The sequence below is a fragment of the Nyctibius grandis genome, chromosome 32 (genome assembly GCF_013368605.1).
Source record: "Nyctibius grandis isolate bNycGra1 chromosome 32, bNycGra1.pri, whole genome shotgun sequence".
Lineage (NCBI taxonomy): Eukaryota > Metazoa > Chordata > Aves > Nyctibiiformes > Nyctibiidae > Nyctibius > Nyctibius grandis.
Genome location: NC_090689.1, coordinates 4,698,693 through 4,726,251, shown reverse-complemented (window position 1 = coordinate 4,726,251; position 27,559 = coordinate 4,698,693). Strand labels below are relative to the sequence as shown.

The 27,559-nt window shown below is 45.0% G+C and overlaps 1 protein-coding gene across 1 annotated transcript in view; it reads right to left on the bottom strand.

Annotated features, from left to right (window-relative positions):
* The window catches only part of RYK (receptor like tyrosine kinase), a 67,346-nt gene that overhangs the window by 2,832 nt on the left and 36,955 nt on the right, over nt 1-27,559 (bottom strand). The window contains exons 10-13 of the mRNA XM_068421065.1: nt 13,219-13,288; nt 11,202-11,334; nt 9,356-9,465; nt 5,126-5,285 (exon numbers count right to left, since the gene is read on the bottom strand). Coding sequence (XP_068277166.1) covers nt 5,126-5,285; nt 9,356-9,465; nt 11,202-11,334; nt 13,219-13,288 — 473 coding nt within the window. The remainder of the gene's footprint in view (nt 1-5,125; nt 5,286-9,355; nt 9,466-11,201; nt 11,335-13,218; nt 13,289-27,559) is intronic.

Here is a 27,559-nt window from a genome sequence, read left to right as displayed (position 1 = left end):
ATATATATATATATATATATATATCTCTCCAAGTTCAACACAACAATACTTTGTCTTGAATAGGGAGAATTAAAAATCACAGAACAGGTGTTAAGTTGAACTAAAATTAAAATCTTAGTGCACTAAGATGGAAGTGCTAAAAAAAAAAAAAAATCATGTATTTACTGGATTTTTCCAGTATGACATTTCAAAACGCTTAACAAATCTGAGGAATATTAAACACTAAACTCACTGTTTTGGAAAAATTAATCATTTTATATTACATTTTACCTCTTTAAAGCACTACATGAAACTCCTCAAGAAAGATCTGTGAAATTCAAAGGTTCAGAAGAGCAGACTGAATAAAACCATCATTTTTTTAAAATCGAAGTCTTCTGTAGATTTGGAGTACACGCTCAGAAGTAGGACTCATGAGAAAAATAAAAGATTTCATCTCAGTAAACCTGACAGCTGGATCAGCATTCAGCACATCATCCAGCTGACAATACTTGCCAAAAGGAGCTTAAGGTGATGAAAAAAATAATAAATCAATCAATTCATGGGCAAGCACAGTACGAGTGAAATGATTTACTAGCTGGTATCAAGAGACAAAACATGGATGGTGCTGATGCTGCACACTGATGATTCACCACTGCAGTGACAAGTGTTGCAAACATCATGATTTATTAAAAAGAGGCAGAATTCTGCAAGCCTCGAAAGAGTCTTGGGTTTTAATCAAAAGAAACCCCGTCCTCCTCTTGACCAAAGCCATAATTAAGGGATGCTGTTGGTGGACACTGATGGGAAGCGCAGGGGCAGGGACACCTTCCACCAGAGCAGGTTGCTCCAAGCCCCATCCAACCTGGCCTTGAACCCTGCCAGGGAGGGGGCAGCCACAGCTTCTCTGGGCAAGCTGGGCCAGTTGCCGAGGGACAAGCGGTGGTGCACGTAGAACATGGGAATAAAGGGCGATTCAAGCAAAACTACACGACTTTGAGAATAAATACAGCTATTTCTAATTCCATAAATAGCTGCATACAAATGGCATAAAGATGCAGAGCTTCATGTCCAACAGAGGGGGAAGAAACAGAGAATTAAAATTCAACAGGAATTCGTGTTTTGTTTTTCTACGCTTTGGCTGACTGATAGAACTGTTGGCAGAGGAGGAACACATTAGGAATGTTTCAAGCCAGCAAAGCCATTTTTAAAGCAAGGCATCCAAAAAAGCAAGCCGAGAACACGTGCCAATTACATCTTAACAGCCACCACCTAAATCGTTAACAGATTTCAGCACCGATTACGAGTTACACGCACTTGATTTGTTCCTAGCAAGCGGCCAAAACCATATTACACCACATTTGTTCAAAAACACCCAGGTAAATACAGAGATGATGTTTAGAGCAGATGGTATTTTCTACACCCAGGAAAAAGGGCCATTTTTGCACACTGCAGAAGTCGCACAGCTACATACGCAAAGGGAAGAGCTATGTTGTGTTTATCCCCTCTAGGGATAAATAAAAAGGAGTTCTGTGATAAAACAGCGTGGGCTATAGGTTAAATCACACTGGAGCGCTCTGAAATGGCTGTGATACCAAGGTGCCTCCATCCTAATGAAATTCCACATTTCACTGCCAGCAGTACGTAAGCTTTTATTTCCAAGTCCAGCCTTCACGACCAGTGAACGCTTTTATATTCCAGATTTAAAAAAAAAAAAACCAGAAGAAATCCACATTTAATTGATCCCATTTAGTATTATAAAAACACGCTTTTACAGGCAGCTTCTATTTCCTGTGCTGTCTTCAAGCTCGGTACAACACAAAGCCCCACACATTTTCCAATGAGTACAGAAGTATTTCTGGAGCAGAGCTGACTCCTTCCCTTCCTTCCTTTTTCTTTTTTTATTTGTTTATGTGGCTCGAGCACTAGTACAGAGACCAAGGCAATGAGGGGAAAAAAAAACCACCAGAACTTTTAAAACATTTTTTAAACTGGCACATTTTAAGATGCAGATTATTACAACCTCTGGATGTAGCCACGACAAGGAAAGTACCATTACCAAAGAAAACACCCCCTTAGCAGGAAGGCACAGATCATAAGGGCAAGTGGTTTACCATTAATTAGCACTCTAATTACCACAGGTCGATCTTCAAGCACAAGCTCCTGTAAGCACAAGAACAGGCCGTTCTGCTGTGCAGGAAGCTGAGCAAGCACGGTGGGAGGCCACTGTGGAGGCACTGACTAAGCTCAGACACTCCGGAAGGAACGAGAGGGTGGAAGCAGACGGGTACTTGAGGAATACGGTGAGAATGCAGCAGCGTGCAGGGACAGAGGTGGGAAAACAAAAGCTCAGCAGAGTTAAACTACCAAGAAATGCCCACAGAGGAAAACACTGAGGCTGCACGGAAGCCACGTGTGTCTGCGCGCCAACCCGCTGCACCAGAAGTGCTGAAGGAGCAGGCTGAAGTCACTGCAATCATAGAATCACAGAGTGGTTTGGGTTGGAAGGGACCTCAAAGACCATCTAGTTCCAACCCCCTGCCACGGGCAGGGACACCTTCCACCAGACCAGGGTGCTCCAAGCCCCATCCAACCTGGCCTTGAACACTGCCAGGGAGGGGGCAGCCACAGCTTCTCTGGGCAACCTGGGCCAGGGTCTCACCACCCTCACAGCAAAGAATTTGTTCCTCAGATCTCATCTCAATCTCCCCTCTTTCAGTTTAAAACCGTTCCCCCTCGTCCTGTCACTCCATGCCCTTGTAAAAAGCCCCTCTCCAGCTTTCCTGTAGCCCCTTCAGGTACTGAAGCAATGCTGCTCTCATCATCTTTGAAAGGCCACCGCAACTGGGGGAGGTTCCTGACCTCAGGACAGATGATGGTAAAGCTGTGGATGTGTCTATCTCGATTTCAGTAAAGCGTTTGACACGGTCTCCCACAGCATCCTCGCAGCTAAACTGAGGAAGTGTGGTCTGGATGATCGGGTAGTGAGGTGGATTGGGAACTGGCTGAAGGAAAGAAGCCAGAGAGTGGTGGTCAATGGGACAGAGTCCAGTTGGAGGCCTGTGTCTAGCGGAGTCCCTCAAGGGTCGGTACTGGGACCAGCACTATTCAATATATTCATTAATGACTTGGATGAGGGAATAGAGTGCGCTGTCAGCAAGTTCGCTGATGACACCAAACTGGGAGGAGTGGCTGACACACTGGAAGGCTGCGCAGCCATTCAGAGAGACCTGGACAGGCTGGAGAGTTGGGCGGGAAGAAATGTAATGAACTATAACAAGGGCAAGTGTAGAGTCCTGCACCTGGGCAAGAACAACCCCATGTACCAGTACAAGTTGGGGACAGACCTGTTGGAGAGCAGCGGAGGGGAAAGGGACCTGGGGGTCCTAGTGGACAGCAGGATGACCATGAGCCAGCAGTGTGCCCTTGTGGTCAAAAGGGCCAATGGCATCCTGGGGTGTATTAGAAGGGGTGTGGTTAGCAGGTCGAGAGAGGTTCTCCTCCCCCTCCACTCTGCCCTGGTGAGGCCGCATCTGGAATATTGTGTCCAGTTCTGGGCCCCTCAGTTCAAGAAGGACAGGGAACTGCTAGAGAGAGTCCAGCGCAGAGCCACGAAGATGATGAAGGGGGTGGAACATCTCCCTTCTGAGGAGAGGCTGAGGGAGCTGGGTCTCTTTAGCTTAGAGAAGAGGAGACTGAGGGGTGACCTCATTAATGTTTATAAATATGTAAAGGGCAAGTGTCATGAGGATGGAGCCAGGCTCTTCTCAGTGACATCCCTTGACAGGACAAGGGGCAATGGGTGCAAGCTGGAACACAGGAGGTTCCACATAAATATGAGGAAAAACTTCTTTACGGTGAGGGTGACCGAACACTGGCACAGGCTGCCCAGAGAGGTGGTGGAGTCTCCTTCTCTGGAGACATTCAAAACCCGTCTGGACGCGTTCCTGTGTGACATGATCCAGGTAATCCTGCTCCGGCACGGGGCTTGGACTAGATGATCTTTCGAGGTCCCTTCCAATCCCTGACATTCTGTGATTCTGTGTAACTGGAAAAAAGGCACCTTCCTGACGAGGTGGGATCCAGGGAACTACAGGCCAGACAGTCTAACATCAGCTCCTGCTAGTGTTCGGGAGCACGTTATCCTGGAACTCACTTCCACGCATATGAAGCATAAAGGTGTCTGGGAAGAGCCAGCATGGCTTTATGGAGGGCAAACTGTGCCTGACTAACCTGACTAGTTCTCTACCGGGAAGACAGTGTTAGTGGACACCGGCTGAGCAATGGATGTTCACCTTGACTTCAGCGAGGCCTTTGACATCATCTTTCATAGCATCCTCATAGCCACATCAGTGAGATGTTGACATTAAAGTGGTTGTACTGCTGGACTCAAATGGCTGTTACCAGCAGGAGAGGTCCAGCTAGCAGCTGGTTACTAGTGGCATTGCACAGGAATCAGTACTCTTCTGTAACAACCTGGACTCTCAAATTCATGGATGATATCAATCTGGGCAGAGTGGCTGACAGGCTGGAGGACAGGGGTCTGCAGAAAGACCTCAAGAAAGTGGAGAAATGGGCTGACAGGAACCTCAAAGTTCAAGGAAAGCTGATACAAAGCCCTGCACCTGGGAGGGCATAGCTCCATGCACCAGGACTGGCTGGGGCTGACCACCTACAAAGCAGCTTGGCAGAAAAGTCCTGGGGGTCCTGGTGAACAAGTTAAACGCATCAGTGGCATGAAGCAAAAAAGCCAGCTGCATTCTGGGCTGTGTTGGCATGAGCGTAGCCAACAGGTCAAGAGAAGCAATTCTTCCCCTCTTTTCTCTATCTGTGGGACCGCAACTGAAATTCTCTGTTGTGGACTCTGGATCATGTTCATTCAAACAGCAGACAGGTCCCAATACAGCCTGCTCACTGAATTTAACTGCTACCAAGGAGAACAGGGTGCAACAGCCAACTCTGCCGTGCCAGAAGGGCCTGCTTGACCTTTGAACGATCTGCCACGAGCGGCAAGTGAAGGACGCAGGCGTATAGATGCTGTTGGAGACAAATCAGTTCTCTATTCAGTGTCATGATTCTCCAAAGGCTGAAAAAAAGGAGAAAATGCCAACAAAATACATTCACAAAACATAAGAGAAAAAAGACTTACCACATCACTAGCACTGGAAAATTCATTGTTAACCAGGCTTTCAAGAGCCATCCATCGAACTGGTCTGTTCTCATTATCTCCCAGGCAATGGTAGTCCATAGGAAACAGGTCTCGAGATAGCGCGTTGTCTGTAATCTTAACCTGAAGTGCATCGTCAATGCTGATGTAGAAGAACAGAAGAATTTAGCAAACTTGGCATTACAGTTTTACAGAAAATATTTACGCTCAGCCTTAAGTTTCAGACTCAGGATTTAATTGGGGAACGCTAATCGCGGTACCAATGTTTCGAAGGGCTGGCGTTCTTCTAGACCAAGACACACGTATGCTGTGATTATCAAATATTATCAAAGAATGTATTTATTCTGCATTAACAGATAAGCACTAGAATCAGCAGGCTTAGATTAAGTAAAATCAAACATTTCCAAGTGCAAAAAAATACAGTTAAAGCAAACAAACAACTCCCTTGAACTATTCCTGCTCCCCTGGAGATCCTTGATGAGATCAATTAAAGGAATTTTAGCTATAGTACCGCTGTAGCAATAACGAGTCAAAGATTTAAGCAAAGCAAGATTCAGTAATACCTTGTTAAAGCAACCAATATTATTTGTGGCCTAAAAGTTTGTCTCTAATCAAGCAATCTGGTAAGATATTTAGTCCCCTCAAAAAGAGATATTCATTCTGAAATAGGATACTGGCTAAGGGAAACTTACTTTTCATCAACAAAAGATGACTCAAAAAGAGCACACGGAGCCTACAGACTTTTTCCTCCCTCTGGGATGTTAATTCACATTCTTGAACTTAAAAAAAGGGTGTAATAAAGTTCAACATTCTCATAAACAGCTGACGGCAGAATATGGGTAAGATGTTGGCTTTAACATCTTACGACAAAAATATAGGAGTAACATTGGGTTAGGGGGGTTGTAACAAAACGGTGTTTGCTGTCTTTTCAGCTTGTCAGTTATTAATTTTTCTCATAAAGAAAATAGAAATGTTCAATTTGTGTGTCTCCTGCTTCACTATCTCAAGCACCTTCTTATTTATCCCATTTCTATGCACTTTCAGGTCAGTTCGTTGCCCTCAAAATTTACAGACCAGGGGATTTCCATATCTACTCACTCTTAAGAGTTCAGAGAAATTCCTAGAAGACCTGTCTATAAACAAACACAATACAAATGGGAGTTTCCCAGTGACTAGAGAGCTCTGACTTGTGTAATCCATATGCCCGCTCTAGCTGGGCCCAACTGTGCCATGGGCACTTGAGATCAAAAGCATTTCCTCCCTAAACAAACCTGCCAAGACCAATGCAATCCTGGCTCCCTTCCCAAAATCAGGGCACAGGTACACGGGTCTGATACACCTCACATCAACTCCTCCCAGCCTTTCGCCACACAGGACTAGACCTGGGGAACAAAGGGGTGGCAGATGAACCAAAGCCCTTCAAGGGATCCTGGCTACTGGTACCCTCTTCTTCTCTTTAGGCCAGCCCAGGATATCTCGTACTGCGGCACAGATCAGTCGATGCTGAGCTCCTGCCTGCATCTCCCACGGAGAAGAAGTGCCAGGTGCACTATGAATTGATTTTTATTGCCAGTGCTCTGGATCACACGTAGGACAACCAAAGCGAAGCTGGACTTTGACCCAGGAGGGCAGGGAGTCAGGCTGTCTGGACTGCCGACCCTTCACACAGAATCACAGAATCAACCAGGTTGGAAGAGCCCTCTGGGATCATCGAGTCCAACCATTGCCCTGACACCACCATGGCAACTAGACCAGGCCATGGCCAGTCTTTTCTTAAACCCCTCCAGAGATGGTGACTCCACCACCTCCCTGGGCAGCCCCTTCCAATGGCTAATGACCCTTGCTGAGAAGAAATGCTTCCTAATGTCCAACCTGAACCTCCCCTGGCGAAGCTTGAGACTGTGTCCTCTTGTCCTATCGCTAGTTGCCCGTGAGAAGAGGCCGACTCCCACTTCACTACAACCTCCCTTCAGGTAGTTGTAGACTGCACAGCAGTTTCCCTGGAGTCCTGTTTATGATCTGTGTCTCCTGTGGTACCACTTCTTCCTCAACATGTTCACCAGAGAGAAGAGCAATAGGAATTAGGAAAAGAGTCTAAGGAACTGTATCGAACTGAGCATCCTCACACAGCGCAAGAGCCAGGAAAGATTCTGCTGGTCTAGCTTGGTGGCATCAGTTCAAAACCATGAGTGCTTAAGTGTCTCCCAGCTTCTTCTCTTAGCCGCTGAGATACAACGTCAGAAGCTCTGTTGGCTCTGCTTGGGATGTTTGGAGAACTGGGTGAAAGACTGCACCTGAGAGGACCAAGTGGTTTTGCGGACAGAAGCGCGAAGGACAAAAGTTGTTGCAATGGTGAGGGGCTAGTGGCTAGTTGTAGCAACCCTAAGGGGCTAGGCAGGGAAGTCGGTCCAGATTTCAGGAGCAGGACCTATCCTGGTGTTGGAAATGTGACCCATATTTTACTATTAATTGCTAAGCCAGATGTTCAGAGCTCTCTAATGGACACCAGTGGCATGGCCCCGAGGCAGACCATACACCAGAAGGGCACGCTGTCCATGAAAAGTGCCAAGACAGAAACTGGGCTTCTACTTCAAGGACCATGTGGGAGCAATCAAAGCAAACCCCCAGTCACAAAGGGGTCAAACAAGGTGATTCAACAACTGTGCCTTGAAGATACCCGAGGGACTGAGGCCTTGAGGATCCTAGGAGGTATTTCCAGGGATGTACTGGAAAACATGTTGGCAAATAAGGAAAAACACAAAGCGGGCAAAAAGTTGAAAGAGATGGAAACCAAAGAACGGGAACTGAGACAATAAACCAGTCACTCCTCCTGCCCAGACAACTGAGAAACCTGAAGGTTTGGGAGCGTGCTCCTGTCCTTACACCCTTGCACTGGCAGAAGACAGGGCCTGAGAAAACCCTGTAGGTATGGCTAAGGCAAAACGCCTCTCAGATTACATGTAATGCATTCCCCAAGGTCATCAAGAAGATGTGGGTGGCAGTTCTGAGAAACTAACTAATTCAGCAATAATATTTTCCTAAAACAGACACAAGAAGAATCAAGCGAGTGACTAGACCATGAGGTGTTTTATTTTCTTCCAGAAATAAATGAAGCGTGGTAACTGAAGGAATGCAAGATGTGCCTTCATCCCAAGTGATCCAATGACGAGGTACTGTTTCAGAAATTAAATTATTTATGATAAAGCAGAGCTCGTCAAATCTCAAAATCACCTTTAGTAGCCAAACTCAGGGTAAAGACCTCATATTCATCAGAGTAGTTCAGTTGCCTCATTAGCATGTGCTTCATTGACCAACAATTTGTCCACAGCTCTGGGGTATAACCCAGAGGTTGCTTCTTTCTTCTCTTCTTTCATGGCTAGTTCATTAATAGGCCAGAACATGTCTTTTGAGTGGGGGATACAAAGGAGAAGAGTCTCTGCAAATCGAGAACTTGAATTCAAGGTTTCAAAGATGGTCTTGAATTCTGAAAAGTAACTGTGTTACTTGAATTATGATGTTGTTTGCAGATATCATAAGACCAAGCTCACAGATTAATGGCCCCTTTTGATATCTTCAGACATTTAGTTAAGTTTAGGCAGAACCTTGTATTTTCTGTTTCCCCTTATTAGGTATTAAAGCAGCAGATGGAGAATGGGCACAGCTGGTGGTCTCCAAGTGATTTGGTTGATGGAAAGCCACCAAACACCTCAATCTCTACATTTTGAGGGCATATTCCAGTCAGAAGATGGTCTCAAACCCTACTTCAGCGATTTATGAAGCGCATTCATACCTATCCATCATTTGACAACTAAATCTACCAACAGCCATTAAACCATTTTGTAAGAAAAAAATGCAGAAAAACAACTTTCATGCAAAAATCTATTCATGAGTAAACTGCCAAAGATATTCCAAGTTTTTAATCAAAGATTAAGGGAAGCTTTAATATTTTTCAAGCCTTTGAAACAACGATAGACAAAACCTCGCAGAAGTATTGAAGATGAGGATGTTCTGCTTTCTTGAAAACCACGCTTTGTGGTTCACCTTAGAGGAAAACAACTTCACTGAGAAGACTATTCACCAAAAATTTGGGGAAAAAAACAAACAGCTCTATATTTTGAAGTAGAGATCAGGTCAATTGGAGAAAGCTCATCCTAGCCCTAGCTACTGACATAACATTGCCTGCATGATGACTCTACCCCGCTGAGTACTTACACACAGTTTCTAGCAGCCAGGTCTTTGTGAATGACCTCCCGTCTGGCCAAATAACTCATTCCACAGGCAATCTGAATAGCCATATGTACAAGATCCTGCTGGGAAATTGCCTGCAAGAGCACAGAAGAACAATCATTGCAAATGTGCAAGCCCACGACCCGCTAGGTTAGGATTTGTGTTGTATTCTGGCGCTTCAGTGTTTCTCTGGAAATCAGCTCATTTTCAGGCAGCAGAGCACAAACAGCAGCCAAAATTCTTGTTGCTATCTATTGCTGAAAACTAGCATCAAAGGCTGTTGCTCCATCTACTCTTACAACTTTGCAGTCCTATATAAATTAAATCCTTGCACGTATTTATACCCTGCGTTTGCTCTTCCATTTCTGCAGTGTTTCATGAGCTTTAGTATGTAGGTGGACACACCGAAGTTGCAAGACTGGGGTTAAAATAAACCAAATACTAAATTAAAACACTAATAAACTGGCTTCTTCATTAACAGGTTGTTGTTAAGAACACTGGCCATGTATTATTTCAGAAAACTCAGGAGTTTGCTTTAGGTATTTGTAGAAAAGTTTCATCTTTAAGTATCTAAGGCATCAAATGTCCCATTTTTTGATAGTTAAGTACAGTCATACCTAGTTACTAAGAGGCAACTCCTGTTTGACATCATACAGATTATAAACACCATTTCTGCTTAAATTCTTGGAGAGGGATATTGGTGCGTTGCATAGAGATTTATAACTCAGATTAAGCAGCAAAACAAGTAAAATCAAAGTTGAAAGACCCTAGCAGCTTACCACAACTTGTAACTTAGAGGGAGGTGGCCCTTGCTAGTTTGAAACCTGGTACATAACAGGGACAGCTGCTGGCCTCAGGAAACAAAATTTCATTTAGTGCTTAATTTAGACTAAAGACAGAAGCCAAACCAAGGTGAAGCCAAACAAAAGACAAGACAAGGTACTCCTAACAAGAGGGGTAGTTTTAATATATATACACACCCATCACTAAACAGTTACTTGGATTTTTAAAAATAAGCACAATATGTTCTCATCTAGGAATATTTTCTTTCTCACTTCTCTTGAAATATATGCAACAGGTTCCACTGAAACACAGTAAAGTTCTGAATGCTAAAGAGCACCCACAGCAGTTAGAAAAAAAAAAATTAGTGATCGCTTCCTTTAGTACCTAAAGTTAAATAAATCCAGTTATTGTACTTAATAGCAAATCTACAGCAGCAACAGAGGTGCTTTATGCTTGCTATAAAATAATTAAGAACTACAATAATAAAAGGGATAATCTATTAAGTATATAAAAAATAACATCAGTAAATCTGAAATTTCTCTGTACACAATTTTCCCCACGCACTCTAACTTAAATCTATAACCATGTACCATTTTCTCTAATTTTTAATATTTTTTAAGATTTACTGATATACCAGCTACTGCCCTAATCAGAGTTCAACTCAGCTTCACGCCCTCCGAACGCCTGTGATAAGCAGCCAAGAATGGTTTCTGTGTATGAATCCAGACGAACACTTGCTAGGGAACCTGGTCACCAATTCCCTCATTGTCACAGAATCAACCAGGTTGGAAGAGCCCTCTGGGATCATCGAGTCCAACCATTGCCCTGACACCACCATGGCAACTAGACCAGGGCACTAAGTGCCATGTCCAGGCTTTTCTTAAACACCTCCAGAGATGGTGACTCCACCACCTCCCTGGGCAGCCCCTTCCAATGAACACATTTGGAATTGTCACAACAGAACAGCTGAATACCACAACTCTTAAGGCACATACACGGATGATAAACCAAGTCTAACAGGCAAGAAGTCACAGATTTCTGGGCGTACCTGAGGATTGTTGGCCTCTACCAGCTTACACTGTCGCAAGAATAGTTTAAGGTTCCCCCAGTTCATGTATGGCAGCAGCACCATTGGTTTCTCTCCCTCCTCTATACAGACATGAGTGATAGGTAGCAGATTCCTGGAAGACAAGGAGAGACATTCCAAATTTTACGAAACTGAAATTTGATAAAAAGCTTCTCAATGCTTAAACACATCAAGTGAAAGTAATTCAACAGTGAAGAAAAGCATTTAATCTTGCATTAGGAATTGCAGAGCACAAGGTCTCCAAACAACTGAAGCCCGAGATGTTTAAAAAAAATTAGATATTTGAGTACCTTCCCATGAGGAAGAACCCCTCAAATTTGTCACTTGGTCCAAAAGGGCTAAAATCCATTTCTGTGAATACAGGTTATCCTCAGCTTAGAAGTGTATCATTCTGAATGCAACTATAGATATAAAATATATAGCTCCACTACAGAGTGGTTAAAAAAGAGTCAAAACATCATGTTTGATTGACTTCAGAATGACAGGACAGGAAATTTCAGTTTTCAATCAACTAAACCTTAAACTGCACTCTAAATGCAGAAGTATCTCAGGAGTTTTATCACAGGTTTTTTACTCCTCCTTATGGCTCAGACAACCCCCACGCTGCATTGCTTGAACATTTTCCTACAGTATCACCATAAGAATGGGTAGAAACTTGAAACAAATTCTATACAGTTGCAGTTTTTTTAAAACTGTATCTTCTATTGAAAACATATTGGGAAGTTTTCAATGAGTTATAATGATTTTTAAAAGGGAACTTTGAAATTTGCTCTTCTTACTTGAAGAAGTCTGATAGTCAGGTGTCACACCCCTAAGCTCTACATACCCACGGAGCTCTACCTTCACGCAAGATAAAGGTCCCAGCTTTATAGGCACCGTGCAGAAGAAAAGCTTTTTGGACTAGTTGAAGAGTTTGACTTGTAAAAGGTGGGATAACAACTGATTTTGAATGATGGGGGGTGTGCGTGTGTTTCATTTTGTTTCAATTTTAAGTATGTTTCCCCAAGAACCTACTAATTGTCTTAAAAATATAATCCCGTATTCTAGGCAAGGTCTTAACTATAATAACTCTTAGAAAAGCAGCTTTTAAATGCACTGTAGAACTAATAATTCTGCTTGAACAATTCTCATTTCCTTCACGTTACCAGTAAAATGATCAATTACCAGACTAGGGACTTGACGATGAGTGTAGGTTTCTTCTTACCTGCATCCTTGCCAGTAATGAAGATCTTTAAGGCCAATTTCAGCCTTTCATCCAAGCTGCAAAACTGCCACTAACTCAAGCTGTTTGGGGCATTAATTTAAAAACTTAAGCAATCACTCCAGATCACACTAGTAATTCTTAAGGAATAAATGTCAGAAACATTATGATGCCACACCAGGACGACGTCTGTGTAAGCCTGCTAAAAAGCATTTCCTCATCTCCACGTGGGAGGACACCTAATCACAGGACTTTTCTGTGCCATGTAGGGAATTACGAACAACACAGACTAGTAAATTAGCTAAACTGATAATCACCCTGCACATATACTTCCTCTCACCATCCCTATGATCCCACCACACTTAATAACAAGCCTGTGCAAGAACCTGCATAAACCAACACGTGCCTGTAGCACCTTTTCCAGTAATAATAAAGAATATATAAGAGAAATATCTACCTATATTTCACTGCAAGGCTTGGCACACCAAAGACTTTCCCCATCTCCCCCCAGGCTGCTACTATTTGATTTTACTGACTGTGCACCTGGGGGAAAAAAAAGCTTATAAGCCCCCTTTGCAATAAGAAACGTATCTAGAATTCTGTATTTTAAAGCGTCACAAAAATACTTTCAGCTATTTATGGCTTAAAAAAATTTCAAACAGACAAAATATTGCTGAGTTCTGAAAAAATATTTTCCTCTCCCTCTGGGGAGCTTTAAGCACCAGTATTTAAAGGTCACGCAGATGCAGTTTTGTTTATAAACACTGCTTAACTTACCTGTGATGAAGTCCTCTGAGTTTACAGCTTTCAGTCAGCATCATTGTCACTTGTACCTCGGAGGCTTGATCTAATAAAAAAAAAGAAAATAAAGGAATTGCAGATGTAACTTTGGAAAGCAATCAACATATTAATTAGGATTTGGTCCAGATTTGCAAGTCAGCTGAGGTCATTTGAGCACAAACAGAACTTGTTTGCCTGCTTTTTAAAAATGGAATTTGAAAACCCTAAACGAGCCAGCCAAGTTCTAGGGCATATTTCTGCTTAAACAAATGGGGGTGAAGCCAAAAAAGGAAATAAAACACACTCCAGGTGCTGACAGACTGTACTTTTGCCACTTCCTGACAGCTTCTGGGCAGGCACGAACTGCCACGTCCTGCGCGCGGGGCTGGTGCTGCTGGAAGAAGGGGAGCACCCCGCGCGTCTCCCGAAAGCACAGGTGTGCTCAGGAGCTCCTTGTTCGCTGCTGAATTATCAGTGGAGGCTTCTGCAGATAACTTCCACGCTGATGGACACCATTTATGTCTACATTTACTTGTTTACTTGCACTCTACCTGAAACACTTGACTCTCGGTAACCTTAGAAACATTTGCTGTTCTCTTCCCACCTTTCAATCAATAAAAAAAGCCACTGCTGCCAGTGAGTGGCCAGCAAACTCAAGCTGGAGGCCAGAGGAGGCCACAGAGATGCTCAGAGGGCTGGAGCCCCTCTGCTCTGGAGACAGGCTGAGAGAGTTGGGACTGTTCAGCCTGGAGAGGAGAAGGCTCCAGGGAGACCTTCTAGCACCTTCCAGTACCTGAAGGGGCTACAGGAAAGCTGGAGAGGGAATTTTTACAAGGGCATGGAGTGACAGGACAAGGGGGAATGGTTTTAAACTGAAAGAGGGGAGATTGAGATGAGATCTGAGGAAGAAATTCTTTGCTGTGAGGGTGGTGAGACCCTGGCCCAGGTTGCCCAGAGAAGCTGTGGCTGCCCCCTCCCTGGCAGTGTTCAAGGCCAGGCTGGATGGGGCTTGGAGCAACCTGGGCTGGTGGAAGGTGTCCCTGCCCGTGGCAGGGGGTTGGAACTAGATGGGCTTTAAGGTCCCTTCCAACCCAAACCAATCTATGATTCTAACTCCAGTAACTCACAGCGATCAGAACATCTACTGGCCAGAAGCAGAAGTGTTGCCTATAACCCCATGAATATTTTTGTGTTTCAGGGTTTTTTTTCCCCCCCTCTGGTGGCAAGAAGCAACATGGAAGCTTAACGCAATGTAAGTCAGCTCTCACCATCCCACCCTCCTCATACCTGGTGCATTTTCTGTCCCTCCTTCATGCTAGAACTAGTACTGGTGTGCCTAGGCAGCAAGCTAGCACAGGAGAGAGCCCAGCGAAGGCCAGTTTTCCTTGCTGCATTAGGATAAATTTGCATATCACAGATGAGTCAAACCAACATTACACTGCCCTGGGAGGAAAAGGAAAGGGAATAAAGAACTCATCTGCTCTTCTCCCTTCTTCATGGTCCTACCATACCAGCTCTGATGCCCCTTCCTAATGGAACTTTAACCCTGCAAAGGAAAACACGACTTTGGACTGAATTAAGAGTGGTGAACATGGTCAGCACAGGTGAGCACAAGGTAGGGAAAGAAAGCACAAAGCCCAGAGGGAGAGCACGGCCTCCCCCCCGTGTCACAGAATCAGCCAGGTTGGAAGAGCCCTCAGGGATCATCGAGTCCAACCATTGCCCTGACACCACCATGGCAACTAGACCAGGGCACTAAGTGCCATGTCCAGGCTTTTCTTAAACTCCTCCAGAGATGGTGACTCCACCACCTCCCTGGGCAGCCCCTTCCAATGGCTAATGACCCTTGCTGAGAAGAAATGCTTCCTAATGTCCAACCTGAACCTCCCCTGTCAATGGCAAGCTAACAGGTAGGCTCTAACTATGGCACACAAATTGGCATTTAGCTTTCCAGATCTGCTGGAAGTGGAGGCAGCTTCAGGCACAACACAGCTCCTGCCTAAGAAGGGTTCATCAAAAGAGAAATCACGCAACTCAAGAACCTGCGAGCCACAAAACATCGGTTGGATTGAGAAAGTTCCCCTAAGCCAGGGAAAGGAATGATATCCCAAGGCAAACTACTTCAAAGGCTGCTTTACCACCTGAGATCAGGAGAGATTAAAAGGGAAGAACGTCGTCCCAAGAGCTTACAGGCACTAAACCAGGAGGGGATAGGAAATGGAGGTTATAAATGCAGATACGGGTCCCAGCCAGAGGCACTGAGCCCTGAGCAACGCTTGGAAACCCCTAAGGAGCATCATTGCCTACACCCTGTACAGGCTGGAAAGAGCAAGACCACCAAGAGCCAAATCACAGTGCTCTAGAGAAGTCCAGACACAGAGGTGCCATTAGATCAGTGACAATTATGGCTGCGGTATATTATGGGATGCATCAAAACAGTGCATTTCCTCATATTTAATAACAAGTATGTATGAGGGGAGGGTATGAGAGAGTCCAGAGAAGGGCAAAGCTGGTGAAGGGTCTGGAGCACAAGTGTGATGGGGAGCGGCTGAGGGACCTGGGGGTGTTTAGCGTGGAGAAAAGGAGGCTGAGGGGAGACCTTCTCGCTCTCTACAACTGCCTGAAAGGAGGGTGTAGCGAGGGGGGGGTCGGTCTCTTCTCCTGGGCGATAGGACGAGAGGAAACAGCCTCAAGTTGTGCCAGGGGAGGTTTAGGTTGGAGATCAGGGAAAATGTCTTCCCCAAAAGGGTTGTCAAGCAGTGGAACAGGCTGCCCAGGGCAGTGGTGGAGTCCCCATTCCTGGGGGGATTTAAAAGCCGTGTAGATGTGGTGCTGAGGGACATGGGTTAGTGGTGGCCTTGGCAGTGCTGGGTTAAGGGTTGGACTTGTTCATCTTAAAGGTCCTTTCCAACCAAAACGACTCTGTGATTCTATGAGCAGGGTCTTGCAGTGCAGGAGGCCTCACCTGGCCATACTTAAATGTCTCTAGGTTGAACTCCAACACACCAAGGCATGAGAAACAGAAGGTTCTACCTACTGTGCAGCAATAGCACTCAAGAATTTATACATGACAAATCTGCTATGTAGGAGACAAACTTCAAAGGTTTGTAAGCAGACAAGGAAAATCAAGATACTGTATTGAAATTAAGTTATAGAGGCATGAACGGCTGAATCGTCCAACTGCCATAAAGGGCAAGAAACACTAAAAATAGAGGTGTAAGAGCATATTAGAAGTTAGAGGAACAGCCAGCAGGCTGCTAGTCCACAGCTTCAGGTTTAAATGCATTAATTACTAGAACTCAAAGACCACAACCTCTTCATCCCAGCACACGACAAAGGGAGGAAAGAGATTACACGGCGTGAGTTTAAGGTGATTACCTCGCTGATGCGTTCTTTGGCCTCGTGCTCGCTTAACTGGTTTGCTTTTAATTATAAGATCCACCATGCAATAATTCGAAGCTCTAAGTCAGAGATTCTTTAAAACTCGCTTTAAAACCTACAGAACGAGTCAATCTGGTTCAGACAACGCACCTATTCATCTCTTCACGCTAATGCTGTAAGAGAGGACACTCTTCTGCTGGTGCCTTTCCCTTTCCACCACACTGGGTGTCCTTCAGGAGGTCACTGTTACGGTTCATTGTTCTCAGACCCTACGCTACAGTCGCCGAGCACCCAAAAGGACGATTGACTCCCATTCAAGTACATACGGAAATCTAAACCTTATCTGCTTAAACAGTCCCAGCATCCGTATTGTGTTTTCTTATCAATATTATTTCCTTGTTTTCTGTATGGAAAAAGGCTTAAACACCAACAAATTCAACACGCTCAGGACAAACAATTGCAGTACAAGGTTAATCCTCCTCTGGCTTAAACCAGCGCCAATTTAGAACAACCACACAATTTGATTATTGTGGTTTTGTACTAGCCATAATTCAAAACAGAATATAAATCACCACTTCTTTGAGTGATTCCAGTCAAAAGAGGGTTAAAAAATACCAAAATAGTGCTACTGCAACAGTCCCCATTGCAATCAGACTTCCTTTTAAGGTCGTTTTCTTTAGTTACGCAACAAAAAGTACATTTAAACAAACTCTCAGTCCCATTTACTAGATTAGAACCACTTTTGAGTATCCAACAGACAGGTCTTCATAGATTATGAAGAAGGTGATTTCGGTAACGAGGACCTGGTGAACCTTGACCATCCTGCACCAAATACCCACATAAGCAATCCAGAAAATCCACAGCATTTCTGGCTTTGATAGGAGAAATAGGCAGTCCCAGAGCAAAGCCAGCGACAGCCATGACCCAGTGATTTCAGCTCGGGGAGACGTTTTTACGAGGAGCTACTACGGTGAATCCTCCAGATTTCATTTTCCTGCCTGGGCCAAAGTGTCATCCTGCACCGAAACCATGTGTCACCTCTAAGTATTACCCGTAAGCGCACACACGCGGGCAGTTTATTCACGGGATTGTTTGTGTAGCCACACAAAACGAGACCTGGGGAGTGATCTTGTCAAACACACATGAATGCCCACAGGCTTTTGCAGCTTGTTTTTTTCTGTACCGGATCCGTGAAGTCATTTGATATGAACACAGCCACACACACAGCTAAAGAGGGGGGAATGGGGGGGAAGCCTCCCACAGAGCCAGAAACCTCTTAAATTAGAATAAGAACTTAAAAAGCCATGACAGAGGAGGCCATAGTCTCCCATATATTAAATCTGTGCATCAGGGAACAGCCCCAAGTTTAAAGTTGAACACTCCAGGGCAAGGCAACAAGGGCTTGTTGCACAACTTCTTCAAAGCCCTAAAAAAAAAAAAAACCCCAAAAAATAAGCTTCCCTCTGAGCTATTAACGCAATCTGTGATTAAGAACACATCAGTGCTCAACAATTCATGCAGTTGCAGCCTGATGATCATGAGGTGTAGCCAGGTCAGTGCTTCTTAGCCCTGAAAGAGCATCATCTCTTTTCCCAAGGCTATCACGCACCAAGAGCTGAGTAACTGAACAGCAAAGGCTTCAGGTCACATGAGTTAAGAGAAAGATTTAACACCCGGTAGTAATTCTAGATGTTCAATTAGGACCAAAAAGGTCCAATTTTCAGAAGGTGCTTAAAACCAAGACTATTTGAGACAGATGTGAACACATTCCAGAACTAGGAAGATGCTTTTACATCAGCCTGGCTGTGAAAGTCTACCCCAAGGCACAGAGCAAGAACAAGCTAGGATTTCAAGCAGCTTTGATATGACTGCACGTTTATCTCATGATATTACGTTATTTGTATATAGTCAGGCACAATGGGGCTCCTGGCACTACTATTTTTATATAAGAGGCTAATCTCTCCACACAATTCTGGCAAGTGTGATATGTGCTGAGGCCCTTCCTGGTTCACGGGCGAAAGAGCACCTATTTTTTACCAACTTCTCGAAGTCCAGCCACAAAACTGCATTTAAAAAAATCTTTGTCCATCATCACTCATCAGGTCACATGAATCACTGTAACACTCACTTGAAAAAATTCTCTGGCAAGTTTTGCGATGACACCGACGCTGCAGCAATCTGCTTGCTCCGAGACTGGGCACTCCCATCAACTGCAGAGCATCACGCTCTACGTTCACTAGGTGGTAAGCGTATCGGCAAGGAGTCACTCCACACCTCAAATTACTTACCAGAGATGAAAAGCAGCAATTATCTGGATATAGCAGTGAGCTACCTGATTAGCTGGATGGCTTTCAAGAATAACATTTTAAGTCAGACCTCCTAGAATCTCAAAACAGCAAAGCACAGCATTACAATTTAAAGACTTCAGATTGTAGCACGGTCACTGAAATCTGTTTTTTCAGATAAAGACAAAGCAGAACCTTCAAAGCTGTATAACCAAAGGTTTCCAAATTGAGACAAGTCATTCCAGAGCCCTTTCACAGCCTACTATGGGCAGAATCACAGAATCAACCAGGTTGGAAGAGCCCTCTGGGATCATCGAGTCCAACCATTGCCCTGACACCACCATGGCAACTAGACCAGGGCACTAAGTGCCATGGCCAGGCTTTTCTTAAACACCTCCAGAGATGGTGACTCCACCACCTCCCTGGGCAGCCCCTTCCAATGGCTAATGACCCTTGCTGAGAAGAAATGCTTCCTAATGTCCAACCTGAACCTCCCCTGGCCAAGCTTGAGGCTGTGTCCTCTTGTCCTATCACTAGTTGCCTGGGAGAAGAGGCTGACTCTCACTTCACTACAACCTCCCTTCGGGTAGTTGTAGACTGCACTAAGGTCACCTCTGAGCCTCCTCTTCTCCAGGCTAAACAACCCCAGCTCCCTCAGCTGTTCCTCGTAGGTCAGACCCTCCAGACCCTTCACCAGCTTGGTCGCCCTCCTCCGGACTCACTGGCCCTCTGGCAGCAACACACAGCAACTTCTTTCAGCACTCCCATCAGAAGCAGCCCCGCAAACACCATGGCTAGGAAGTCTAAGGCTTCCCATAAACACATTTCCCAACAGTAATATTTAAAAAGATGTTTTACCTGGAGCTTTTCTCACCTTTGGACCATTTGTAACATCTTGTTCCTATGTGAACTTCCTTCTGTCTCGTATTGCAAGCTAACACTCCTCAACGTGAGAACACTTATATAACCCATTTCCTACATGGCTGTTTTCACAACGCTTCTATTACCCTTATTACCTTTCAAACTTGTGGGCTTTGCCAAATCTACTGTGACAAAGTTCACAAGCTCAAGTCACTGACGGGTGAAAAGCGCACAGGCAGGCACAATGGCCACAGATTGTGTCCACAGGAATTGAGTGTAGGACTAGAAGTGCCTTAAATGTCCAGCTTCAGGTAAGAAATGCTCCTCGTATCAACACATCCTTTTTAATTACTGCTGCTTCTGCAGGGCAATTCATTATGTAAAATTTCTCCCAAGGCAGAATTCAGTCCCAATTCAAAGAGGTTACATGCCTGAATACTGCTTTAACCTTTCCACACAAATCTTTGCTTTTTGGAAGACATTCACCACTCTAAGTTCACGTCTGTTGTACACGACATTTTTAATGCTGCTAGCAGACATTTTCAGAACTTCCCTTCAACAGCAGGATGTGCTGCTTAAGGAATGCAAGTGGTCATGATCCAATCTGCTTTTTTATAGGTACAAAGTAAATACACAAACACATTTATGCTTTAAAACTTCAAGAGGCCCTAACAGTTAGACAGTGACAAGTCACCATGGATGTCAACAGCACGGGGAACCACAGACTGGTTTGGGTTGGAAGGGACCTTAAAGCCCATCTAGTTCCAACCCCCTGCCACGGGCATGGACACCTTCCACCAGACCACGTTGCTCCAAGCCCCATCCAACCTGCCCTTGAACACTGCCAGGGAGGGGGCAGCCACAGCTTCTCTGGGCAACCTGGGCCAGGGTCTCACCACCCTCACACCAAAGAATTTCTTCCTCAGATCTCATCTCAATCTTACAGTTTAAAACCGTTCCCCCTCGTCCTGTCACTCTATGCCCTTGTAAAAATTCCCTCTCCAGCTTTCCTGTAGCCCCTTCAGGTGCTGGAAGGTGCTAGAAGCTCTCCCCAGAGTCTTCTCTTCTCCAGGCTGAACAGCCCCAGCTCTCTCAGCCTGTCTCCACAGCAGAGGGGCTCCAGCCCTCTGAGCATCTCCGTGGCCTCCTCTGGACTCGCTCCGATGGTTTTCTGCCTACCACAGAAGGAAAGGAACAACACCTCGCTCCTGTTTAGCCTGACTACTGCACGTGCAAGTCTAGACAGCTACAGAGGCATTCAGGTAACGGCTGTGCCTTCACCCATCAACGTCTATCACACAGCAACCGCGCGTCCCACAGAATTCACATCTCCTGCATGTTAAGACATACGTACACAAATGACAACGTAAGGAGGTTACGACTTAATTTTGTTAAAATTTCAACCGAGCAGGACTAGGGCAGGGATCATCCCCCTGTACTCGGCACTGGTGAGGCCACACCTCGAATCCTGGGTGCAGTTTTGGATCCCTCACCACAAGAAAGACCTTGAGGTGCTGGAGCGAGTCCAGAGAAGGGCAACGGAGCTGGTGAAGGGTCTGGAGCACAAGTGTGATGAGGAGCGGCTGAGGGACCTGGGGGGGTTTAGTGTGGAGAAAAGGAGGCTGAGGGGAGACCTTCTCGCTCTCTACAGCTGCCTGAAAGGAGGGTGTAGCGAGGGGGGGATCGGTCTCTTCTCCCAGGTAACAAGTGATAGGACGAGAGGAAATGGCCTCAAGTTGTGCCAGGGGAGGTTTAGGTTGGAGATCAGGGAAAATGTCTTCAGCAAAAGGGTTGTCAAGCAGTGGAACAGGCTGCCCAGGGCAGTGGTGGAGTCCCCATCCCTGGGGGGATTTAAAAGCCGTGTAGATGTGGTGCTGAGGGACACGGGTTAGTGGTGGCCTTGGCAGTGCTGGGTTAATGGTTGATGATCTTAAAGGTCCTTTCCAACCAAAACGATTCGGTGATTCTATGATCCTTTCAGGATATTTTCTTAATGAACTAGGACTGAATGACAAATACAGTGCATTTTTAAGCTGCCATTAAGAAATTTGCTACTTTTCTTTAATTCTTTAAATTCAAGTATCTTCCTTTATGAAGACGCTTAAGAATTTATTTCTGACTAGAAGCAGCTCTTTTCTTGAAATTCTTTTTGACAAAGCCTTTCTTCTACAGAAACAGGATCCTGTACGCTGATTTTGGGAGGTTAAATACTTTTAACAATTAACTTAAATACTGTACATTTAGGGCATGAAGTTAAACTCATAAATATTTTCACAAGGCAGTGCTTTTAAGAATGAACTGCCCAGAATAGTAAATTCAATGCTCAAAGTGCATGGTAAGGTCCTTCTCCAAGGCTTCCATTACGGCATCATGATCCATGCTGTCTATGTGGGTGCACTTTGAGCATCCCCTCTGAACTACATTAACAATAAATAATAATTTTTAAAAGGATAATGATAGAGGTATCCAAGAATGTTGAAAGAGTCCTTTAGTGACCTATGATGACATGAACAAAACTCAAAGCTTTGTTAAAGTTGGTAAAACGATGAAGTCACACAGAATCACAGAATCAATCAGGTTGGAAGAGCCCTCTGGGATCATCGAGTCCAACCATTGCCCTGACACCACCATGGCAACTAGACCAGGGCACTAAGTGCCATGGCCAGGCTTTTCTTAAACCCCTCCAGAGATGGTGACTCCACCACCTCCCTGGGCAGCCCCTTCCAATGGCTAATGACCCTTGCTGAGAAGAAATGCTTCCTAATGTCCAACCTGAACCTCCCCTGGTGAAGCTTGAGGCTGTGTCCTCTTGTCCTATCGCTAGTTGCCTGGGAGAAGAGACTCCCACTTCACTACAACCTCCCTTCAGGTAGTTGTAGACTGCACTAAGGTCACCTCTGAGCCTCCTCTTCTCCAGGCTAAACACCCCCAGCTCCCTCAGCCGTTCCTCGTAGGTCAGACCCTCCAGACCCTTCACCAGCTTGGTCGCCCTCCTCTGGACTCGCTCCAACACCTCAACATCTCTCTTGAAGTGCGGGGCCCAGAACTGGACACAGGATTCAAGGTGCGGCCTCACCAGTGCCGAGTACAGAGGGACGATCACTTCCCCAGACCGGCTGGCTACACCATTCCTAATAGAGGCCAGGATGCCATTGGCCTTCTTGGCCACCTGGGCACACTGCTGGCTCACGTTTAGCTGGCTGTCGATCAGCACCCCCAGGTCTCTTTCTAACCACTCTTCCCCCAGCCTGTAGCGCTGCAGGGCGTTGTTGTGGCCAAAGTGTAAGACCCGAAGTATAAGTCTTAAGAGTTAATCTTCACTCACATGATGACTTTGTTTCCAGTACTTTTCATGAGTGGTTTGTTTTCAAACACTCCTTTCTTGTACATAAAAAAAAATTTTAAGTGGTTTGAAAATGAAATGGAAGCAGTCAGGTTATCTTGAACAGCACAACTGCGTGTTTTTAACAAAAATGTACCTTGGCCAGAACGTACCAAATGAGTCAGGGCTCAGCACAACTCAAACTCACTGTGTATGTTCCCGGAATAATACAATTCCATTTGTTCTGCAAAGAATTTTCTCCCTCACAGGAAAAGCACCCTTAAACAATGTGTTCTTTAAATCAAAGGTGAAAACCGTGTGTTTTCTTCCTCTTCTGACATAAGATGATCTAAACGATTCACACGAAAGTATTTCACACCACATAAAGGCAGAAGAGATCTGTCAGTCACTGGCAAGAGATGCAATGGCAGCTTTGAGGAACACGCCAACCGCAACACTTCCCAAAGTTGAGAGCGATTGGAAACCTCCTATTGGAAAGGAAACTGAAGCATTACAACCTCATAAAACAATTCTACTGTTGAGCAAGACACGCAATGAAGAAAGCAAACGCCAGTGAAGTCTCTCATCTTTCTAACAAAGAACTTATTCAGGTTGTGTTGATCCACAGATTCCAATATCCCAAATAGAGCACAGATAACATATTTTTGTTCTTACTGGTAATGAGACACATCCTTCACCTTCATGAATGTCCATTTAAAGAAAGAATGAAGACGAATGATCCATAGAAAAGTCTAAATGTGAAAGAAGCTCAACCTTTTACAACGATGACTAGCAATCAACACACAGTGAAACTGTCAACTGCAAATGGAAAGGAACAACAGATTTCCAACACTAAAGATCTAGAGAAAGTAGGAACAAGTGACACCTTTTGCCCAGGGCTTGTGATCTTTGTACTCCCAAAGCTATGAGAGCTTCCAGAAAGCTGTCTCTAATTTTGCCAACTGATACTCATTTTTTCTTCTAAGCTCTCCTCTTTGGCACAGAGCACTGCACATAATGGAAGACTCAGGCATCCAGACGCGCTCTAAAGCGTTAGATGATACAGCATTAAAAAAAAATAAATCATAAATTAATGTATTTCATGAACACGCAGGTAGAAGCTTCGTCACTACCCAGGGCATGCTACAACTTTTCTCTGGAGTGCGCTACAAGTAGGTGAAAGAAAAAACCTCTTCTAAGGGATCTGGAGGGAACTTCTGGCACTCGAGGATGAATTCTGCCTTCAGACTGTGTCTTTGTAAAAGATGTGGCGTTGAGATCCCAAGAGAATCGTCTCCAACTTTTCAGTCATATCAATTTACAAGCCAGGGAACAAGTAGTCACTGAATCGGTTGAAAAGCACTTCAAAGACTTAATGATGGTTCGGATGAAAGACCCCAGACAAATTCTATGGCATAGGAGAAAATAGTCAATTAATGCTAAACAAGCAAACTCCAATCTATTTGCCTCCTGCATTGATGTTGCTTTATTAGATCAAACTTGCCCTTTGAGAGTCTGACCTAATAGGTCAGTCCCAGCTTGAGAAAATGGGGAATACAATACACTCCTGGAAACTGGCCTCCCACTCCCTGAATGGCCTCTTTCACTTAGAATTTCTCAGGACAAAGGTAGGCAGGTCCAGGCTTTCTCGGGTTAACTTCAGAAGGGAGAACAATTCCTAAGTTCAGAAAAAACAAGGCTTCTTAATTTCAGTTAGCACTCTTCTGGTTTATAGTAATGCTCAGCATCTTACCAGAAGGCTAGAAAACATCAGGGAAGGAATGTGGGAAGGGCTGCAGCAGTTACTGCCATCATCAGTCAACTGTCTTTGTGTTTTGATCCGTTGGGGGAAAGGATCAACCCCAGGGTGAGGTAAAAAGATAGGAAAGAGGCAAACAAGCGCACGGAGTGATAGGACAAGGGGGAACGGTTTTAAACTGAAAGAGGGGAGATTGAGATTGGACATGAGGAATTTTTTCCTTTTTTTCAGTGAGGATGGTGAGACATTGGAACCAACTGTCCAGAGAAGTTGTGGATGCCCCATCACTGGAAGTGTTCAAGGTCAGGCTGGATGGGGCTTTGAGGAATCTGATCTCATAAAAGATGTCCCTGCATGTGGTAGGGGGGGGGGGGCGGGCAGAGGTAGAGTAGATGGTATTTAAAGGTCCCTTCCAACCCAAACAATTATGATTCTATGATTCTAATATGAAATTCTAGTTTGGGCACAAGTATACTGATCATATTTGCCATGTCCAGGTGTTCTCCTTTCAAAGGGTTTCTTCTATTGGCAATTCCAAATTTAAAACCATAGCAACTACCTTAATGTCAAACCAGCCAATGCAATATCTAAAGTTTCTCAAGCTCTGATCCTGGTGAGAAGAAAGAAGTGGGCTTCCTTTCAAGGAGGTTATTTTCCTCACAGCACCTGCTCAAAGAATTGCAGTTCACATTTTTCAGAAGATCTGAAACACCCCTGCCCATTATTTTCTGTCATTCAGAGTACCACTGGACTTTATTTTATCAATTTCACAGTGCACCACAGGGTAAAACAAGCCAGGTCTGGAGCAGCCCATGCTTTTTTTGAGGGGATAACTTAGCTACACAGACAAAGCCTTTTGTCCTTCTTTCTCTTCCATGACCCTCAGGCTCCTTTCTTGCCTTCGGCAACAGAGATACTTAAGTCAATTTAATAGTTCTCATACCCATCTCACTTTTGTGGTCCTGCCCTGCTCCTGTGTTTGTGCCAAAACAGCAGCGTGTGTGGTCACAGAATGAACAAGGATCAAGGAAAAAGTCTGGTTAAGAGACTATTTTTGCAGTGGTTTTTTTCCAAGCAGATCAGATTCCCAACTCATTACATGACCCAGCTGCACACACAGCTATCACAGCCAGGGTGCGAAGATGAAGCTGCTTTAATATTAGCACTGCGAATGAACTGCTCTAAGGTGAAGTGGGGATGTTTACAGTTATTTTCCTAGCAACATTCTGCTGCCCAAACCAGTATTATTTCACAGACAAGTATCAGTAAAATCTATTATAAACTCTTTGTCCACACCGACCTTTCTTAAAGCTGAGAAATTCTCTACAGACAACAATTACGTGAATACCACTACTCCCTTAAGACTATCCTCCAGTTCACTGCAGCCAGCAAATCTTTCATTGCAAAGGGCAGGGCAAGAGAAACGAGGATGCGTGCTGTGTCAAAGACACAAGGCACTCACTGCAAGGGAGAAATGCAGCTTTAAGAGTGGACTGGAAGGCCAATTTTGGTAAAGCAAATAGATAAGTGGTGATGGGAGGCAGTTAAATTAAGATCTGCTCTCACAAACGTTGTCTTGTCTGTGTCCAGTTCTGGGCCCCGCACTTCAAGAAAGATGTTGAGGTGTTGGAGTGAGTCCAGAGGAGGGCGACCAAGGTGGGGAAGGGTCTGGAGGGTCTGAGCTACACGGAACGGCTGAGGGAGCTGGGGGTGTTTAGCCTGGAGAAGAGGAGGCTCAGAGGTGACCTTAGTGCAGTCTACAACTACCTGAAGGGAGGTTGTAGTGAAGCGAGAGTCAACCTCTTCTCCCAGGCAACCAGCGATAGGACAAGAGGACACAGCCTCAAGCTTGGCCAGGGCAGGTTCAGGTTGGACATCAGGAAGCATTTCTTCTCAGCAAGGGTCATTAGCCATTGGAAGGGGCTGCCCAGGGAGGTGGTGGAGTCACCATCTCTGGAGGGGTTTAAGAAAAGCCTGGACATGGCACTTAGTGCCCTGGTCTAGTTGCCATGGTGGTGTCAGGGCAATGGTTGGACTCGATGATCCCAGAGGGCTCTTCCAACCTCATTGATTCTGTGATTCTGTCTTGCCATTTAATCCAACGCTATAAAGAGGAACCGTGCTTGAGTAGTGCTGTACAGACCTCAAGCTGCCCCAGCTCACAACAATTTGGGGGCTCACAAGAGCTGTAGCATTTGTTGACTCTGAATCGAGGCACAGAACCACCAAGTAACACAGCGAAGGGGATCACAAGTTAAGGTAACACTGGTGAATGATGCCCCAAGTTAGACAGCCCCATCATACACAGAGGAGCACCAGGCTCAGGTGATAGGGGATAAGCCTTTTGGAAACTATACCAAATAAAAGCAAACCGACAGTCAGAACTGCTTGGCAGGGAGGGGCAAACAGAAAAGGGTAGAATTCAGGAAAAGTTTCCAAAATACTGGAAAGCAGTATACTTTTTTGTTAATTGAGGATGCTCCTTTGCTTCTTGCTAAAAGTCACTACAAGAAAATACTTGCCTTTATATAAGAGGACAACTACTCCTGGGGTTCATTAGGAAGAGTGTGGCCAACAGGTCAAGAGAGGTTCTCCTGCCCCTCTACACAGCCCTGGTGAGGCCACATCTGGAGTACTGTGTCCAGCTCTGGGCCCCCCAGTTCAAGAAAGATAAGGAATTACTGGAGAGTCCAGCGAAGGGCTACAAAGATGATCAGAGGGCTGGAACAT